The 19,627-nt window shown below is 46.1% G+C and overlaps 1 protein-coding gene across 5 annotated transcripts in view; it reads left to right on the forward strand.

Moving 5' to 3' along the window:
* Positions 1–19,627, forward strand: part of AFAP1L2 (actin filament associated protein 1 like 2) — a 72,463-nt gene that overhangs the window by 26,521 nt on the left and 26,315 nt on the right. For all 5 annotated transcript variants that reach the window (XM_075757840.1, XM_075757839.1, XM_075757843.1 and 2 more), the window contains exons 2-3: positions 17,581–17,709; positions 18,236–18,313. In XM_075757840.1, the coding sequence (XP_075613955.1) occupies positions 17,581–17,709; positions 18,236–18,313 (207 nt within the window). The remainder of the gene's footprint in view (positions 1–17,580; positions 17,710–18,235; positions 18,314–19,627) is intronic.

A 19,627-nucleotide genomic window follows, 5' to 3' on the forward strand; every position in this document is an offset into this window, starting at 1 on the left:
TGCTTAAAATTGAGTTGTGTGTGCAAGGACGCACAGTCAAGGGATGGAGTTAACCACATGCTTGACTTCTTTAGTTGAACCAGGGCCATAAATAGGTCAGTCGCAACAGTACAGTGTTTTGTAAATGTCTGCCCTTCTGAGTTGCTAAAAAATGGGCTTATTAGACACGGATTAAGGGAAATGCATGAATTTAACACAGCCTTTAGATCACCCACCTACTGTACTTGGTACGTGCAAGGGCCAGAGGACTTTGCTTCAGGTTACGTCCAAGTCTAATAGCTGTGCTGGGCAGGCATAGCCGTGGGGATGGCTCCCTTGGGGTTCTTCAGCTCCCTGAGGGAGGCTGCATCCCTGAGTCCTCCTTTTACTGCGTGACTGCAGCAATGTGTCCTGGGCTCCTCATTTCCCTCTTTTTGTGGGCATCCTGAAAAGTTTTTGTTCAGCACAGCTCCCATCTGAAGTCCTTCTGGAAACCAGATGTGTCAGCTCAGCAAGACATCCTGCCTAAATATTTTCAAACAGAAGTTTAGACTTGCCTTGTGACTCTTGGTTCGGGAGTTGTTTGTTTTTCAGTATTGGTTTTCAGTCTTGTGGCCATCCCTCTGGAAAAAGGCCAGATCCTGATCTAACTTTTGCTAGTTGGACCAGGAGCAGCTCGTACTGAGTTGGGTGGCATGAAGGGGAGGTTGGAGCAGACCCCTTGTCCACAGGGTCTTCTGAAAGGTGACTGAGAATGCAGCAGCTGTTTCCTAACCCAAATATCAGGCCCCTTTCAGAAGCTGCTGGGTCTCACCCCGGTAGGGTATGCTTGCTCTAACTGCAGTCAGCAGTGGGAGAAGGGAAGAAAAGCAGGCAGGTGAGGACATCAGTGTGGTTTTTTCTTCTGCAGTAGGAAAAAGGAGACCATGGAAGCGCTTCTTTGGAGCAGCCTGTAATTTCTGAGATGGGCTGTGACATGCAGGAAGAAGCTGGTTTGGGGGTTCGTGGATGCAGTTCCAGGCAGGGGCCCTCACTGAGCACCAAAGCAGGTTTCCCAGCGGGATGCTGCACTGGGGTGCTTCACCAGGATGCAGGTTGGTGTGGCCAACACTGACCCCTCTGCTGGAGGAGAGATCAGGAGATGAACTAAAAAACTTCCAAGCTCCTCCTGTGACTGGGAGAGTAAGGGATTACCGGCAATGCAGCTGGAGTTCATAGGCCGAATTTATTGGTAATTCCCAGCTGCTTTGTGCTTTTGGGCTAATGCAAAAGGGCCATTAACCTAGTCTGCTAGTGCAGTTAACCAGGAGCTGTAAGGGCTTTGCAGCACCACTCTGGGATGAAGTTGTCAGAGCTGCCCTGATGAACCTGGCCCAGGGGAACTCTACTGGCATGAAAAATTCTGATCCTGGTATCCTCTTGCACTTATGGCAAGTAGAAGGTTTTTCTGCTGGACTTTTTTTTTTTTCCCCCTCCAGAAAATCCTGACCCATCAGGAGCTTGCTGTTTTACGTTTATGTTTTCTGAGTGAAGCTGCACTGAAGTATGTTTCATGAAAGTTCCTCCAGTCCTGGCTGGTATTTCTGATTATAAATAGCCTTTGTGGTGATGGTACTGCCCAGGAAACCCAAGTCCCCAGACATGAGCCTCAGAGATCACGGCTTCTGTCTTGGGCAAGCTCTTACCCCAAAGTAACAGTAGTAGCATGATTACATGTATATGTAGGCGAATGACTTAAATGGGAGAGAGCAGGTCTAGAGGAACTGGTGTTTGGTGTGCAGAGGAGTTGGCTGTGGTGCTGTACAATCTGAGCTCAGTTTTGGTCCTCAGTCCTTCCCATCCTAGAGGAAAGCCCCAGTAGCCCAGTGGGGTTATTGGCTAGTGAAGGGTGGTAGATTCTGTCTGTCTTTCCTTAAAAACAAACAAAATCCCACAGTTTGGGCTTCCCATTGAACATGGAGTTGTTTGTGGTTTCCCATTTCAATGAAATACAGCTTGCATTTGTTTCACTTTCATCTTGGTTTTTCTCTGGTGTTTTGGGATCTCCAGAGCTGGACATCTGGATCTGACATGAATTGGGAAATTTCTTCACTGTGCCTGCATAAAACTGGAGTTTCCTCGTAAGGGGGCATCCTTCTCCTCTGTGCTTAAATTCAAACTTTTTTGGTAGGCTTCAGTGGGGCTGTATAGATCTATACCAGATGAAGATAGAGCTCAGGTAGATATCTGTGGTGATTGCATAGCAATAGTGTGATCTGTGTGTATATTCTGAGCATTTCTGTGCTCTCAAAGGAATGCTCCTTTTATATGTAATCCAATTTATTCTAAACCCAACCCTCCAACTTCTAGTGCAAGTCCAAAGGTCCAGGTAGACCTGCCTCGCCTGTTGAGCTGACATAGCTAAGGAACACCCATTTCCAGCCAGTGACTACAGAGGTGACCGTGGTGAGCAATGTGTCCACTTGCCTTTGATTCATGGCCCAAATACCCAGGTGGCTGCTCGCATGTGGGTCAGGCTGATGGTACCACCGTTACCTCCTGGAGCAAATTTTGAAGTGGTACCTTGAGTTCTGTAGCAAGATGCCTTTGCCAGTCTGCCACTGTGTCTGGAAATGTGGTACCCTTAGTATACCTTCTTGTGATGAGTCCTCATTCAGGAGTGGCTGTATTTGTACAAAGATTGTTCTGTATCCCTCAAAATTCTGTCAGGAGCTTGTGAAAGAGAGGCCCTGTGAGATCCATGGGGATAAGTGACACAGGATGAAAACTTCCATTCCTTTGAGATTACAGTTGGATCCACAAGTCCAAAGCAGATGGGATCCAACACAGCTTGAACTAAATCCACAAGGAGCATTTGAATGCAGAGACAATTTTCAGTAAATACTTTGTGTTATGACATCCTGTGAGCTTCCTCACAGTGTTACTGGAAGCCTGTTTAAGCTTGCCAAGCTTCCAGCAATTTTTTTTTTCTTGCACACTTGACAGATAAGCAACTCAAGTGCCTCAACAACAGTGACCCACTGAGCTGTGAGTAGGATGGTCTGGAGGGACTGGCTGTGCCAGGTGCTGCTGCTCAAGCTCATTCCTCCAGCCTGACTCACCACATCTCACCTGCACTCAGTGAGACAACACAAGACCTGTTTGCCTTTGGAGGGCTGTTGACTCATTTTAGGTGTCTCTGTCTGGATATGAACCATTGAGCAAGAGAGTCTCTACTGTAGGGAAAAGGGTCAAGAAAATGGGCATTAATGCCTTCAGGTAGGTAATAGATGATGGGAAGAAATGGCCCTGGTGGAACACAAGCTTTGGCTTCCGTCCAGAACTGCAAATCTTTTGGTCTTGGGTTTTATTGCAGACCTCTAGCTATGGCTTTTGCTCTCCCAGAAGTGTCAAGACCCCCTGGTGCAAGGGGCTAAGCATTGAGTTTGTTGTGAGCTGCTTCAGCTCGCTCAGGAAAACCAGAACACATGTTTCTGCTGGCTTCAGCTGTGGTTTTGCTGTTGCAGCCTTGTGTTTGTTTCAACCTCCAATTCAAAACCTCCTGTGGCATAGCGGAGATCTCAAAGCAGCAGAAATTTAGCAATGATCCTTGGTGACTGGAAACCACCGAGATTTGCATGCCATTTGATCTCTAACATCCCACCTCTCCAGCTGGAGTAGCGCTCCTAACCTGGCAGGTCACTCACCGCAGAGCAAACATCAGTGCTCATGGACCCTGGAAGCCTTTGAAGCCTTTGCTTTAAAAAAAACCCTGTGATGAAGGAAGATAAACTGTGCCATAAACAAAACCAGTCCTCTGAGAAACATCTTATCTCTGAGGGGTTTGCAGAAACCCTCTCCTCTTTGGGAATGGTGAGAGCAAGACAGCTATAAATAAGCTGAAAAGAGAAATGGGAGCAGGAGGCATCTAGTTTTTGACGGTGGCATCTTTCTCGTGTTTTCAGCAATTGCAAGAGTACTCTGTAAAAATGTTTTGAGACACGGATATTCATGAAAATGTATTTCTAATACAGGCTAGGGAGCACTGGGAAAGCTAAAGAAACTTTTGGCAGCAGTTCATCTTTCTTAGCCTAGCGTACTTGCCCAATCTGTGTCCATTTTAAATTCTAATGACTTCCTCAGGCACCACAAACACTCTGGCCTTGTCACTTCTTCTTTTGAAGTTTGCTTCTCATAATGCAGCTTTTTCTGAAGTGCTCCCGCTGTCAGTCAGCTAACTAGTCCAAAACCACTCCCCTGCTTCAAAATCACTTAATTCCTTTTCACTTACAAAGAACGGCTCTCCTGTTGCTGGCTGCTGACTCATGCGAGAAAGGTAGTGTGCCTCATCTCAGCCAGGAGAGCAAGTTCCTGCAGCCACCTAAAGTAGGGCAGAAAATTTGAAAAGTGAGATGGCCGAGGTGGGACGCAGAGGTCTAGATGCAGGTGGGGAATTAAGAGAAAAACACATCTCAGTGAAGCTGGAGCCTGAGCATCAGGCAGCTCAGGGTGTGTGTCTTTGCCCAAGCTTAGAGTATCCCCCCCATTGCTGAAGTTCTGTGCTTTGACCTAAAAGGCTGCTTGTGATGAAGGGTGAATATTGAAGAACGTGCAGTCCTGAAAAATCCCTTGAACTATTTAACTGTACAGTAGCCTTTCCCAAGTTTGCAGAACCAATTTATCGGTTGTTGCAAAAGGTGAGTCTGCAGTTTGGCCCAGAGATACCTGAGCTAGCAGAGAAGCAAAGCCTGTGAGCACCACGCTGTCCCAAGACCCCATTTCCCAGATCAGAGTGTGGTCTCTGCATGGTGCCATGTTGTGTGATCATGCCAGCCTGCTCAGGACGAGGTGGAGGTGCTGCAGCGTTGAGGGATACAAGCTGTCACATGTATTTTTATTGACTGACCTTTCTTCCCACTCTATCCCCACTACACCTTCCCATACCTAGCTAGGGGTAGACTCACTGGTCCTCACCAAGGTGTCTTGGCCTGCATCAGGGATTTCACTTGTCTTCTGCTGCTTTATACCAACATGTAACACTCAGCCTCAAATGCCCTTTTGAGATGATACCCTGAGACAGGCATACAGGGGATGTGGTTAAATGTGCTGGAACCTGGACTCCAAAGAGCTCTGGGTGAGGACGGATAACCGTGGGTGGGGAAGGTGCAATGTATTATTTTATTGCTGAGAGGTTCCTATAGATCTGGTTTCTCTTACATATCTCTGAAAACAGTTCCCTGCACTTTCCTTGCCCCCCAGGAGGGGGAATTTGTAAAAGCGTAAGTTGGCATGTCCCACCTGGAAATATCACACAGATGTTATTCAAAATGGAGAGGAAATTTAGGTTGTACATTTCTTGAATGCCTTGGAGGAGCTGAGGAGTTTGATGGCTTGAGCAGCCCTTGGGAGCTTGGCAGCTCTTGTGGCTGTGGTTTTCGGTCTGCATTTTGTGCAGTGTGTGACCTGTTCAGCAGCTTACCCAGGCAGCTGTAACAGAAGTCCCTGCTGAAGGCTGAGATGGAGCTAATCACTGGTCCCTACCCTTTCCCTCTGGCTACCGGGCCAAGCACTTTTTCCCCTCGGGTAGTTTTTCATGCAGGCGAGTGTCAGGAGGCACCAACTGTGTGTAGGCAGCAAACTCCAATTGGTGTGAGTGAGAGAGAAATTACTGCCCTGGGGTGACTGCCAGTGGTAAGTAGAAGCTTTTCAGTGGACCAGAAAGAGATGCGTGGTGGTTACATGAGGTGGGACTCTCTGGGTGGGAGAGGCCATGCTCCTTCCCCTCTGTAGGAACATAAGTGGGTGGAGCGGCCTCCAGAGAAGATGAATTCAAATCCCTTCAGTCAGGGGAGGGATCTAAATCCACCTCCCCACATCGGAGGTAAGGGCAAGAGGGCAACTGCCCTGTCTTTGGGGATCCAGCCTCCTCCTGCCCCCTCTTTTTCTTTTTTTTTTTTTTCTTCCCTGAAACAAAACTGTGAAATCAAAATTAATTTTACTTTATCTCAAAAAAACCCACATTTTTTTATTGTTTTCAGTGAATTCTGCAACACAATATGCCTAGCCCTTAAAATTTGTAGTGTTTTCCTAGTCATTTGTCTTTCTGTCACCTGCCTGTCTGCTGCTTAGAAAGCCTGGGCAAGCAGATAAAAATAAAACAAACGAAATTGCAATAAACCACAACAGAAACAATTCTTGTGTTTTTCCTACCCCAAGAAGATTGAAAGACTCTGTGGATTTGTGCTCCCTGGCTGCCTCAGCTTTGCCTTTGGGGCTGGAGCTTAAGCGCGGAATTGGTGGAAGGAAAGCCAAAAGGTTGGGTAGACGTTTGCAGTGGCAGCCTACGATCCCTCCCTAATAAATATCCAAGGTAGGGCCACAAAGATGATCAAAGGGCTGGAGCACCTCTCCTATGAGGACAGGCTGAGAGAGTTGGGATTGTTCAGCCTGGAGAAGAGAAGGCTCCGGGAAGACCTTATAGCAGCCTTCCAGTACCTCAAGGGGTCTACAGGAAAGCTGGGGAGGGACTGTTTATCAGGGAGTGTAGTGATAGGACAAGGGGTGATGGCCTTAAGCTGAAGGAGGGTCGATTTAGATTAGATGTTAGGAAGAAATTCTTCCCTGTGAGGGTGGTGAGGCACTGGAACAGGTTGCCCGGAGAGGCTGTGGAGGCCCCCTCCCTGGAAATGTTCAAGGCCAGGTTGGATGGGGCTTTGGGCAACGTGGTCTAGTGGAGGGTGTCCCTGGCCATGGCAGGGAGGCTGGAACTGGATGATCTTCAAGGTCCCTTCCAACCCAAACTATTCTATGATTCTATGTACTGCTCCCTAAACAGGTAGGCGTAGCAACATCTCTGCCTCCTCTTTTTCTCTGGGCCATCAGCAAGTTGAACAGCCAGCAGTTTTCAGTACCTTCCCTGCAAAACTGGAAGGCTGCTGGATTGGCTGCGGTTGGCCGTTCCTTACCAGCTAGCTCGCGGTTGTGAGGATGTGCATCTCTTTATGCCTGTGAGTACTAGAAAACTATCTTGAGGGCAGTTCCTGCTTGCAAGATGCTAATCGTGTCCTCGATTGAATTGCTTCCAGCACTGGAGGCAGAGCAGTGGACTAGCCAGGCTGCACTTAGCAATAAGTAAATAGAGAGTTGCTTCAAGTTATTACTTTCATTAAAAGCTATTAATTTATTAGTGCCAACGCTTAACTATATTATGTTCACCTTTTGGGTGGAAACCACAGCAATGCGGTTTTGAGCAAGGACAGCATGGCCTGCCCTAACCGCAGGGACCCAGGCGTGAGCTGCTGATCCCAAACCACTGCTACCCAAATGAGCTGGGTGGGAAGGGATCCTCAGTTGCCGAGGATGACATAAATGCTCATTAGCATGTAATGCTAAGAAAAGAGAAACGCCAGGCTGCGTAAATCATAGCCAAGCTACAAGGATGCCTCCAAAGTCTGCTGAGAGGGAGATGAAAGAGTCAAATACGAGTTTAGAAAAGCTCCAAGGAAGCTGAATTTGCTAGAAGGGCTTGAACTTGTTCATCAGCAGTTTCTTGTCACAGATTTTCTGCTGAAATGGTAAGTGAAAATAATGATCTAACTCTTAAATCTGTGATAGGATTAGTGATACCTTCGGCATATTTATGTAATAGGTTTCAGTGATTTAATTCAGAGTATTGTTCCCAGTCTGGATAACTGGCTCTCATTCATGTAAACAAAGTGCAAGACAGACAAAGTAAGAAAATCTTTTTTATCCGGTAAATGGTTGTTTTGCTGATTTGAGAGCTGTCTTTCATTTCCCATGCCTCACAGTCAGAATAGAAAGGGAGAAGTTTTCCAATTCACATGGAAAAAAAGAAACGCCAGTCTTTGTCCTGGTTCTCCGCTGCCTCAGCCCCCCTGGGCTCCTGCGGGGCCATGCTGGGGAGGAAGGCAGAGGTGCAATACAGTTGTCTTGTCCTGAGCCACCTCTTTCCCACCTGTGCATCTCCATAAGTTTGACTTGCTGCTGCTCGATGATGAGACTCAAACCCAAGGTGCGGGTGGTGGCTTCTCCTGTGATCCTAATGGTAAAACAAGGTTTATTTCTCAGTCTTGGCAGCTCTTTTGGTGCTTGCCTCTAACATACCTTGTAAGAGATTCCCCCATGCAGCAAAAAAGGTGTGGGCAATGGGACGGGTCCATCACCGTGAGTCAAACCAAGAGCCATCCATTAGGTAGGTCACTGTAGAAGTTGTTTCTCTGATCCCTGCTCCCCAAGTCTGACCATTGCACCATGTGGGGCCTGGATCATTAGGGAGACAAACAGGAGTTCATGGTTTTTTCTCCTTGTGCAGTGGTGTGCAGCTCCAGCAGTGTCCATGGCACTGGCATCCTGACCCTTTATCTTCACTGGTTCTGTGCTGGTTTGCATATTACTGTCACTTATCCCAGGACACTCCTGGCTTTTGAGAAGTATTGTATCATCATTTTGACCCCAAGTATTGTCACCTGTGTTTTAGCAGGACATGTTTCTTTCACACAGTGAATGGGACCTGCATTGGAAGAGTGATGTGCACGCAGCCATTGCAGAAATTGGGTGGCTTGGGAGAGGCTCTCTTCTGAGGCTCTTCCCCAGGAGTGACACCTGTTTTCCCCAAGTCAGCCGATACTTGTTTTCATGAGTATTGGACAGAGAGGCTCTACTACGGAAACATATTTGGGAGTTTCTTGGGCAACGTGGGGATTAATAACACAGATGTGAAAGGGTACCAAGAACTTGAACTGCATTTGAAAACCTGTTGGGTGATGAAAGCAATGTTTGGGGTGTGAAGCAGGGCAGAGCCTCTGTTTCTCTGGAGCATCACTACAGTGTTAGGACAACATTGGTGTTTCCCCACAGGGCACGCATGTCTCAAAACAGCTCATGTGATGCCCAGTTGCTTTGCTAATCCATAGCAAACAGGGGAGCTGCCTGCTCCTGGGAGGCAGCTCTTCCACCCTGACTTCAGTGAAATGTCATGTTGGAGGTGTGGGAGAGGAATAAGGATGGCATCTCTTCAATGTAAGAGCAGGGACACCCAGCCCTGTCCTCAGGTCACCTTCTGGCATACGTGCCCTCCCCGTGCGTGTGGGAGGGTGGGTGGGAGCTGTGGCTTCCTGTGGTGGCAGATGCCGGAGACCTGCTGGGAGATACTGAGCACTGGTGACACATGGCAGGAGAGGGTTGGTAATGTGACCTCTGAGGTACTGCCTAGTCGTTCCTAAACCTGCCCTTTCCACACCTCTTAACCCTAAACTTCAGTTTAGTAAATGTTAGTTGGCTTTGAATCCTGTTGTTAGGAATGAGGCAAGCTTTGGTCCTTGGTGATGTCTGTAGATTAGGGGGGTGGAGTGTGGTGTTTGTTTTGGGGTTTTTTTTGTTTGTGTGAGTGGTAAGTTTTTTGGTTTTTGTTTTTGGTTTTTTTGCGGGGGTAGGAGGAGGTTGGGTTTGGGTTGTGGTTTTTTTGGGTTTTTTTTTAGCAAATTTGTCTGCTGACGATTGTACACTGGGATTCCAGAGAAAATCTCAGGTTTGTGTAGTGCTGCATCACCACTGCTCAGTGCCTCAGCTGCATGCTTCCTCCTGGCAGCTGGGCTCCTGGGTTACCTGAAGAGGATGGCTGAGAACTGCATGCAATGTTTGGACGAGGGATTGAGCAAGATTATTAAGAAAGCAATAATGATGTTGCTGTAGGCTCTGCCAGCCTACTCTTGATATACTTCAGGATAGTTTTAAAACCTGTTTTTCCCCCTGCACTACTGCAATAGCCTTGTGCAGTCATTCTGCTTTTCAGCTGAAAGAATGCTGTTGTGGCCTGCACGGCCAGAAGAGCTCCTGCTGTAGAGGAAGTGGCAAGGAAAAGACTGAGGACTCCAGGGCTGTGTGTCTGTCTTTCTGACCCCAGAGCTCTTGCTTTTGCTTTCTTAAACATAATTGCTTTCCCCTTCTATTATGTTTCTATTGTTCGTTGGAGAAATGATGCCATTAAATCAACAGAGAATGGTGGGAAAATGCTTTGATACAAGGCCTTCAGAGGGTGTGTGCATATGTGTGTGCATGTCCTCTCTTAAAAAAACCAACACAACCCTCTGTGTATCTGGCAGCTTCCTTTAATTTGTGTCTTGCCTGCGAGAAAGAAATCCATCTCCAAATATTTTTGGCAGTTGACCTCTTTTATTTGTATTCTAGTGGTATGAACTGCAGGGTGTTGTTCCAGGGCTGTCGTTCACCATCATTGTAATAGTTAATCTCGTTAGGACCTTGCATTTTCCCAGTTGCTGTTTTGGGAACGTGGTATCCCAGGCTTCTTTTTTCCATGGGAAAGAGGGGTCCAGTGGTCACAGGCTCTGGCAGGCATTAGGACAGCAGGGTGCCTGCTATTCTGCTGCTATTCTGTAATGCAGAGAGGGATGGAAATGTGCTTTCCTCTAGACGTAGCCATGCAGTGATGAACTAGGATGATGCAAAGTCTGCCACGCTGTTCTGACTACAACCATGCTCCTTAGCCCAGGAGCATTGGCAAGGACCTGAGCTGAGGTGCAGGAGCACGCATTGCCACCGTCGTGGAGCAAAGACCATGTTAAGCAGAGGAGAACAAGGCTGGGCTCAGCGGCTGTGGGATGCTTACTCATGCTGGATTCAAGCAGTGGAGCCCCACATGTTTTTGTCACATAGTTGAGGTTTTTGTGTGGGTTTTTTTTTTTTTTTTGAAAACAGCTCTTCTGTTTGATCAAACACGTCTTAGTAGCCCCTTCCTAGATATAGCTATGCATTACATTAGATAGCAAACAGATATCCTTTAAGTTGCAGGTCAAGTGATCACCAACTCAAAGTGAAGTCAGCCATGCAGTCTTCTAAGGATTGAGGGATGGAGAGAGCAAAACTTCACAAGACTTAAAAAAAAAACAAAACCCAATCTTAGCAGAAAGCTGAAGGAATAAGGGAAAAAACAGCAGAAAGGACTGTGGGGGGAGAAGGGAATCAATGGTGGCAGCTTTAGAGGAAATAGCATCTCTCTGTCACGCCACTGTAGGATTCAACTCTGGGGCTTGGCAGCAAACATGATTTCTGCTTTGTAAGAGTTGTCGGGATTGTTTTCCTCCCTGCTGGGAAGGGAGCCCTCTAGGGCCTGCTCTTGGGGATATTTACCTTAGAAAGAGGACCCTCTTTAAAATCCTGCCCTGCCTGACTTGGTCCAAATTTTTTTTTAGTTGGTGCTTATCTTGATTTGGTTTGATCTTTACTTACCCTCTTGGCTACTGTGCTGATGTTTCTTTAGTTGTTTTCCTAGCTCAGTTCTGCCCCAGCAGGAGTCACCGTGTCACGCAAGTGATGTGTGACATGGTCCCCCCCACGCTGAGGATGCAGCACTTCTCACAGTGACAGTCTCATCAACCCCAGATCCCAGCATGGTTTTCCATGGCACTTTGTGGTATGTCCCCGTTTGCTGATGCTGCCTGCATCGCTGAGCACAGACCTGCAGCCCATAGCCTAGTAAAGCTAAGAGGATCTTCTGAGTTTGATGGCCACTCCGCTAATATGGCATGCTACAAAAGGAAGAGATGCTGGCTTCTTTCAGATGTCATCTGACAGATCTGTTTGCCAGTGTGAGACCTCCAATGACTCACCAGTTGACCTGTCATGGAAAGAGTGAGACCCTTTGCAAAGACGTCACTCTATTGCCCCTGAAGTTTCATCCATATACCCTCTATTACCTATAATAAAGCAGTATGGCACTAAAGTACAAGACTACTCAGTAAAAACTCCTTACGACACAGTAATTTTATGTTTTGCTTCTCTTCTCTCTTCCTTTTTTTTTTTTCCCCCCTTAATTTTTCTTGGATGCTGTTTCCCACCTTCCAGCGGAGGGAAGAGAAGTCTCTTGTTTGCTCAGCTAACTGAAGAAAAGCTTTGTGTGCATTTTCTGCTGCTGTTTTGTTAAAGTTCAGAGTTCCTAGGTTAGAGCTGCCGCTTCTCAATATGAGTCTTGTTCAAACTTCCAGAGCAGCCCACGCAGAGCTGCTTGGGTTCATCTGTGCAGTTCACAGCCCACAACCAAGGAGACACATTGTTTGCCTCTCTCCTTCCATGATTCATAGTTTGTAACAAAGAGGGAGGCTAATGCTCCCAACGTGAGTGTGAAGCCAGGCGGTACTGGATTTTAGGTAGATCAATAGAAGCAGTCTGGGTGGGTTTTTTTTTTTTTCTTTCTTCCTTTCTTGTGAGCACTCATTATATCTGAAAATCAGACAGCTTTTGTGGCAGTGGTCATAACTGTCTGACACTTCTCTGGCTTAATAGGGAAATTGTGATAGGAGTTTTCCAATTTTACAGCTTTCTTATTTTGAGGAATTTTAGCTTGTCTCGGGTTTGTGAATTTTGCCTTTTATTTTGTTTAATCTAGCAGTGATTCTCCAGTGAGAAAGTTCACTGTTTACCAGAAGCTTGGTGAGGGTTTTTTCTTTTTTTTTTTTTTTTTTCTTTCTTTCCTTTGATAAACACAGTACTTGTCATTTTGCTGTGGGGAGATTTCTTTTTTCTACAACTATTTATATATTTATAATTGTTTGTCTGTGAAGAAATGGAGGAGTTTCAACTGACCAACAATGAGATGGGCTTCTTATTCTTTTCCCATGAAAAGCTAGAAGGAAGGCTGGCCAGTAATGGCAGGTGCAGTGTGGGAAGTGAAGCCTGGTTTCTGATGATTAAAAGCAAGCTGGTAAACTTTAGTCCACACTTGCCTGCTTTTTTCTGCTTATCAGCCTGGGTGAATGCTGGTGGGGTTTCAGTGTGATGGGGATGCTTTTTTGGAGGAGCAGCTTTCTGGGGTTCAACAGAGATGTCACTTCTTCCTGGTGCTGTATTTGGGTGAGCCGCTCGCCACGTGTCCTTCCTTGTGTCACGTTGCCTGTGTGTGCCGAAGCCAACGGCACCCGGAGCAGGGCAGAGGGGCCGTGACCCCTGCAGAAGGGCCAAAGCATTGCTGTGCCCTTTTCTTCACTGCTCTTCTGCAAGACCCTAAAGCCACCAGGATGAGGAAGGTCGGTTTGCCTGAGGAAGGATCTGCTTTGCTGTTTTGGAAGGCAGCCCTGTGTGGGGGTCATCCAGCTGTTACAGCTGTCACCATCCACACATCTGCCTTTCCTCACAGCTGGGGAGAATGGCCTTCTCTAGCTGTCATCGTGGGTGACTTTTCCTTCTTGCAAAGGCTGACTGTTACTAGGAGACTCCAAATTAGCCAAGGAGGCCTGGACTGGGTCCTCCTGCTCCGCTGACAGCACTCACTATTCAGCGCCCTGAATGCTGTCTCTGTACCCGCCTGTCCTCTCTGCACGCTCATCAGCTGCCCTATTGATTTTTATGCAGCAAAGGAAAAAAGAAACCAGGGCAAGAAAGGAACTGCTTTCTGCCAAAGCAGCCCTTGGGGAATCCCAGTGCTGCCAGCCAGGGCTGGTCAGCGGGAAATGGGGGCCGAAGGGCTGCTGCGGGATGCACTGCACCGAGGAGGCACTCCGGGGAGGCTGGGGATGTGCAGGTACCTCGAGGTGCCCCTCAAGAGCCCCTCTACGCCTGACGCTTGCATGAATCATGTTGTGTTATCAGTTTCACTATCTCTGGACTTTCCAAGTGAGAAGCTTGGCATGCCGCAGGCTGCAGGTATTTACCACGTGCCTGAATCCTTGCTGTTTGCCAGCAGCTCAGCCCAGCCCCTTCTAGGAGGGGTGAAGCCAAAAGTACCAAACCCACATCCTGCTTTTGGCTGGAGGGTGGGAAATCTCCCAGTGCTTCAGGACCCAAGAAGGGGTGGTTTGGGAGTGAGATCTGCAGGCTGGGACACAGGACAGCTAGGTTGTATTCCTGATCTGCTGGAGAATACACCCATATCCTTGGACAAATCCACTTAATCTCTCTATTCCTTGGTTTCCTGTTAGCAAATGATACTCCTTATCTTTCACCTCTCATCTCAGTAGAGGAAAGAGTTTCTCTCTTAGTATGTATCTTATTACAATTCTTTGTCCGGTTGGCTGGGGCCCCACTACCTTGATAAAATAAATAATTGAATTTAGATTAAATGGTCTAATATAATCCTGCCCAGTGGTTACTAAAACACTTGAATGAAAGTTCATTCTGAGTCTGTCTTTCCATTTCCTCATAAGGCCAAGACATGAAGTAATTAGATGTAGACATATGTTGTTATTGTAGCACGATGACAAAGATCAGTGGTTATTGGTAGGAATGGCTTTTATAATCTAGTTTAATGGTCATTTACCTTTCAGTGACCTTGGTGTCAGGCAAAATTGGCAGCTCTTTTGCAAGGAATGTGCTTCCTCAATGGGGGCTTTGCAAGCTGCTGCATTTTTGGCTCTAGCTTCACATGAACTAGGATAGACACTGCTGCAATGCAAGAGACTTTGTCTGCAAAGAAAGGCCATAGACCCCTGCCAAAAGAAGCCCTTTTCAGTGCTGTCCTACTGCCGCTGAATTGCCGTTGAAACAGATCGGTTGTGTTTCAGGCAATTCTTTGCTTATTTCTGCGACCAAAGTCGCAACCTTCAAACAGAGAGTCTCACAGCCATTTGATTTTGCAAACATGTTCCTTGCCATCTATAGCTATTGCCCTGCAGAGCAAGCCTAGCTCCAGGAATCATCTCTTTATGTGCTCTCATTTCTAAACTGCTAAGATAAGGAGAGCAAAACAGTGCAACTTGGAGGAAGAGCCATTTGTTTCAGGCTGCTTTGGATAACCACCAACCTGGTTTTGCCATGAGCATGTTCGATACATCATCACCACAGCATGATAGGTCTTTAGCTGAGACCAAGCAGCGGTTTCTAGCTTTTGAAATCCTGAGATGGTTTGATGTACATGGGCTCTCAACTGTTTTTAGTCCTATTGACTTGCTGGGACCTGCTGCGATACTTGCTAGCGCAGAGGATCTTATAGACCGTCATCATATTAATTCTTCTTTCTTTTCATATTCATCACTCTCTGATAAGTATTAGCTTGTTCTCCTTCTGATATGAGAGAATGAATGGCCCCATTCATTTCAATAGCAGTTTGTTTTTGCAGGTATCAGGTTTGGATTGGGAATGTCCAGCTGAGATCAAAGAGATACTTGCATAGAAGCAGATGGTTTATATGCTGCTTCTTGCTGAAGAAGAGCAAAACGAATCTCTCGAGTCCCTGTAGTCTGAATCTATTGAAGTCTGACAGAGTCTTTCCACTGACCCTGTGGCCCCAGGATCACATCCTAAATGAGTTGCTTTGAGTCACTAGAAGCCTGAATTCAGCTTTGGTGGGCTGGAAAATGTAACCTACTGCATGGGCTGCACTATTCATAAGTGCTCGGCCCTGTGTGTATGCTAGCTGTGGATGCCTGGGAGAAGAATAAAGTCTTTTTCTGCAGTCGTGGGGGTGGAGGAGGGAATGGGAATTATACCCCTTTCCCTGCAAACCCAGTATCGTGACATCCACATGGGCAGTTGTTGGGAGCTGACCCGCTTCTGAAGCTTCAAATTAAGGTTAGGTATTTTTTGTGCTGTTTCTTCTGATACCATTCTTGACACACAAATGTCCTGTCCACCAGGCCTGACTAGCAGGAGCTGACCTCAATTTCAGTTTTCTGAAGTGGGCCACTGAAGCAAAGGAGTGAGTATAGCAAGGATGTGATTTACCCCAGTGGAGTTTCCTTAAACTTAGAAGAATCATAGTCCTTGAAGCCTGAGAGAAGCTGGTTACGAGTGTGACACCAAATGCTCACAGTTCATTGTTTAATAATATCAGTGGTATCTAATATTGTTGTCAACAAATACTACCTGTTTCCTTACAGTTTATGAAAAAAGCTGTTGTTTCTTTAAGTGATTCTTGCTTTCTCTGGGTTGCAGTGTGTTATAGCTGGGCAAAACAGCAGCTAGCAAAAACATTTGAGTTAACGCAGCATGATGCAGGCGATTTCCATTCCCTACTGGTCCTAAATTGGACCAGAAGAGAATTAACTGATTGTAGAGAGTATAAAATGAAGTGTGAAGAACTACCAGCTGGTAGGTTCCTCTGGAGTCATTATTGATTGATCTGGAGTCATTAGACTGTTTTACAGTCCAGCAAGCGAAGATTAATACAGTTTGAGAGCCATAGCATGGTTTTCAATTAATGGCTAGCAACATAAACCTTTACAGTTTAATTTATGCTTTATTTATCAATCTTCTAACATGTATTCACCTAAGGAAGCGTTGCCTGGTGGCTAAAGATGGTGGAGTAAGAAGGTGATGGCACTCTCCTGCTCTTACACAAATGTTCTTTGTGACCTTGGAGATGGTAGCACTCAAACTAGATAAGCTTCAGATGCTTTGCATTATGAAACCAAAATATTAACACTTTTCTAGTTCATTGGTGTGAACCGTGACTCACGGGGTACTGTGGGAACACACAGCATGGAAATGCTGTAAGTAAAGGGAATGGAGCGTTGCCCAGTTAAATTATCCATATGTCATGTTCCTTGGTGGTGTGCTGAGGAGTCACAGCCTGGTTTGCAGCCTGGTGGTGGCAAACCCAAGCTTTGCTGCCCATCTCCCCCGCGGCTCCTTAGAATCGAGAGCGATGCAGCAGTGTAGCAGAGGAGCCTCCAAAGGGGAGGAATGGCCCCGGCTGGGTTTTCCGTGCTTTTCCCGCACGCCGTCATTCTTGTGCGGCGCTTCCTCTCTCCACATAATACTCTGTTATTTCCTCCCTGGAACGGGTTCTTGCCACTGCTGCTAATTAGTCCACGATAAACTTCAGCGTGAACAAAAGCAAGCAATTAAATGCCTGTTGCTTCAGCTTGAGCCCTGTCAGAGAAGTGATTTGTTGGTAGCAGAGCTGAGTAGCATCTCCTCAGAATGAAAACAAACCTATTAGCCTGGCTGAGCTGTGGGGAGCGGTGTGTCCAAGGTGCTTGTTGCGGTATGTGGGGATGCTTTGGTATGGCAGATTTTCCAAGGGTCTCTGAGATGCTGCTCAGTCTTGGGTCTTCAGTTCCACATGGTGCAGTGATCTCTGTCACTGCCCAAGCAAGACAGCTTGAGAAGTTACTGAATTATGAATTACTGAAATATGAATTATTATGGGGGCAGTTGTCTTTATTTAGGGGACACACATAAATGTTTTCAGATTATTACAGATAGAGTAATAAAGAGGAGGCTTGGAAAGAAGGACCAGAAATCAGAGTTTTTGGTAGATCCAGATTCAGATGAGGTTTGAATTATGTTTGTCAGGACTCGATATTCAAGTGTCAGGATCTTGCTAGCTGCTTTTGTGTAATCTCAGCCCTAATGCTCAAAATCCCTCCAGGCTTTTCCCTCCTTAAGCAAAAAGTCCTATAGGAAGAAGAATAAATACTTACGTGGGATTTTTCTGGTGCATGAACAGACTAAGGGAAGTTGGAGCCTTTTTGGTTTTGGGACCAACTTTCTTTTCAAAACTAGAGAGAGGATTCAAGCTGGAAAACTAAGTACTAATTATTCCTGGGCAGAAAAAGGCAGACGATCTTGGAAAATTCAGAATTAATGTATGTCTTCTTTTGACATGCCACCCAACTGGTTTGCCAACAGTTGTCTTTGTTGCTGTCGTAGCTCTCGAGCAGCTGCTCACAGAACTTGAAGATTTTTTGAGGATACTGGACAAGGAGAACTTGAGCAGCACTGCTGTTGTGAAGAAGAGCTTCCTCTCCGACCTTCTGCGGGTCTACACCAAGTCCAGCGGTACGGACAAAGAAAACCGAGGATGAGGCGGTGGGCTTTTGTGGGAACTGCTATGGGGTCTTGAAGCAACATTTTCTTGGAGGCTGGTGGGAAGGGGAGACATGAAAATTAGAGAGAGAAAATAAAACTGAGATTATTTTTGCATTGACCTCTAATTGTTTATGTAAAATTACTGTAGTTACGTGTTTAGCTTTACAAGCAAAGGATTCCCAAGATTCCTGATGCTTTCTGTTTTCCTTATTAAACCTTAAGTTTATTTAATCCACTTTGTAAGATACACAGGATGTACTGTTTGGCCAAGTTAATGTTTAAGTAGAAATTTTAACTTATGGAATTTCCTGACTATAAAGCATTTAATTTTTCTGCTTTTTATTATTGCTTTTTTTTGTCTGCACACTGCCTTGACCAATATGCTCTCCCCAAAATGTACTCAGCAGAGACACTTTTTAGATCTGTCTTTGTGGAAAAACTTAGAAATGTGAAAGCAGCGGGTGGGTAAAAAGTTCACTTTTCTATTTTGTTGCAGGTGGCGATGAGGAATATATTTATATGAACAAAGTAACCATCCATAAACAACAGGGTGACCAGGAGAAACAAGACAAAGGTAGGGAGCTGAAGATTAATGGTTGCATAATGTCTAACGGGGTGATGAAGGCACATGTGGTTAGAGCCTTGCTTTACTGGGACCGGTGGAGGCCCCTCTGGCAGCTCTGAGGGACAAGGCAGTTGATGGTGTGGAAGGACTGCCATTTTCATTACATTCCTTTGGAAATAATGGTCCTTGCCAATGCTGTGAGGTTATTCCTGGAAGTAGCACTTTGGAGGGCATTATTTTGGGATAAAAATGTTGCCTTCTAAGGCTTGCAGCTCCAGTGCCCAAAATATTTAAGGAAGCCCTCATGTTTCCTTTGGGCATGAAACATGTCACTTCACCTCTCTGAGACCTTGAAAGCATCTGTTGTCTTTAGCGTGTTGCTCTGCACTAGCCCAGAGGGTCTGTGTTGTCACAACTTTGTGAGGCGAGTTCCCAGGTGCAGCCTGCCGTGTGCACGGGCAGAGCACCCTCATCTCCCGGGGGGATGCAAGAGTTCTGTGGTGTACAAGCCAAGAAATTAAACCTTGATAAAATACTAATTTCCAATTTATATTTCCCAGATTTTGAATTTGTAACATGGGAAAGAACATAATTCTCTAAAAACGTCCTTGATCTTTGAAGTTCATCATAAAGGGTGTTTTTTATAATTGCGTAGAGCAATATTATTACTGACACGCATCTCCTTAATGCACACGTAGCCAGAGGCTGACCCTGCTCCACAATTTCCAACCCACATACATGAGACAAGAGGACGCATCAGTGCAGCCTGCTGTTGACATGCTGGTCCTGCAAGAGTTGGGATAGCTCCATTTCCAGAGTTGTTTGGTTTGGTTTTATTGTTTTGTGGTGGGGTTTTTGTTTGTTTGGTTTAGTTTATTTTTTGAACTACCTGCAGCTGAATTTAGGTTAACTTCAAATACCCCTGAAGACAGGATGTCCTCTCAGAGTACGCATGCAGCCTCAAGGTGACGGGGCCCTCTGGGTGATGCTGTAATGCTCCATAACAGGATTGCACAGCCTCACAGTAGCTCCCAACAGCTGAGCAGCAACAGAAACATCTCTTTATATAAGTTCCCATTTGGGTGGATAAAGCAAGACTTGCACTGATCCACCGTGCTGAAACATGGGGGCAAATTTCAGACAATTTATTTTTAGAGTTGGTTCTTTTGTATCAGACTTTTCCCATTCAAGGCCATGAGTCTACCCATTCAGTCACTCCCTGTGGGACCTTCTCTTTTTCTCTGTTTTCAACAACCTACCCATTCCAAGTAAAACTTCTGAGTTATTTGGAAATGCTGAAGCCAGTGAGACACATGTATGGGA

Source organism: Balearica regulorum, chromosome 7 (assembly GCF_011004875.1).
Source record: "Balearica regulorum gibbericeps isolate bBalReg1 chromosome 7, bBalReg1.pri, whole genome shotgun sequence".
Taxonomy (NCBI): Eukaryota; Metazoa; Chordata; class Aves; order Gruiformes; family Gruidae; genus Balearica; species Balearica regulorum.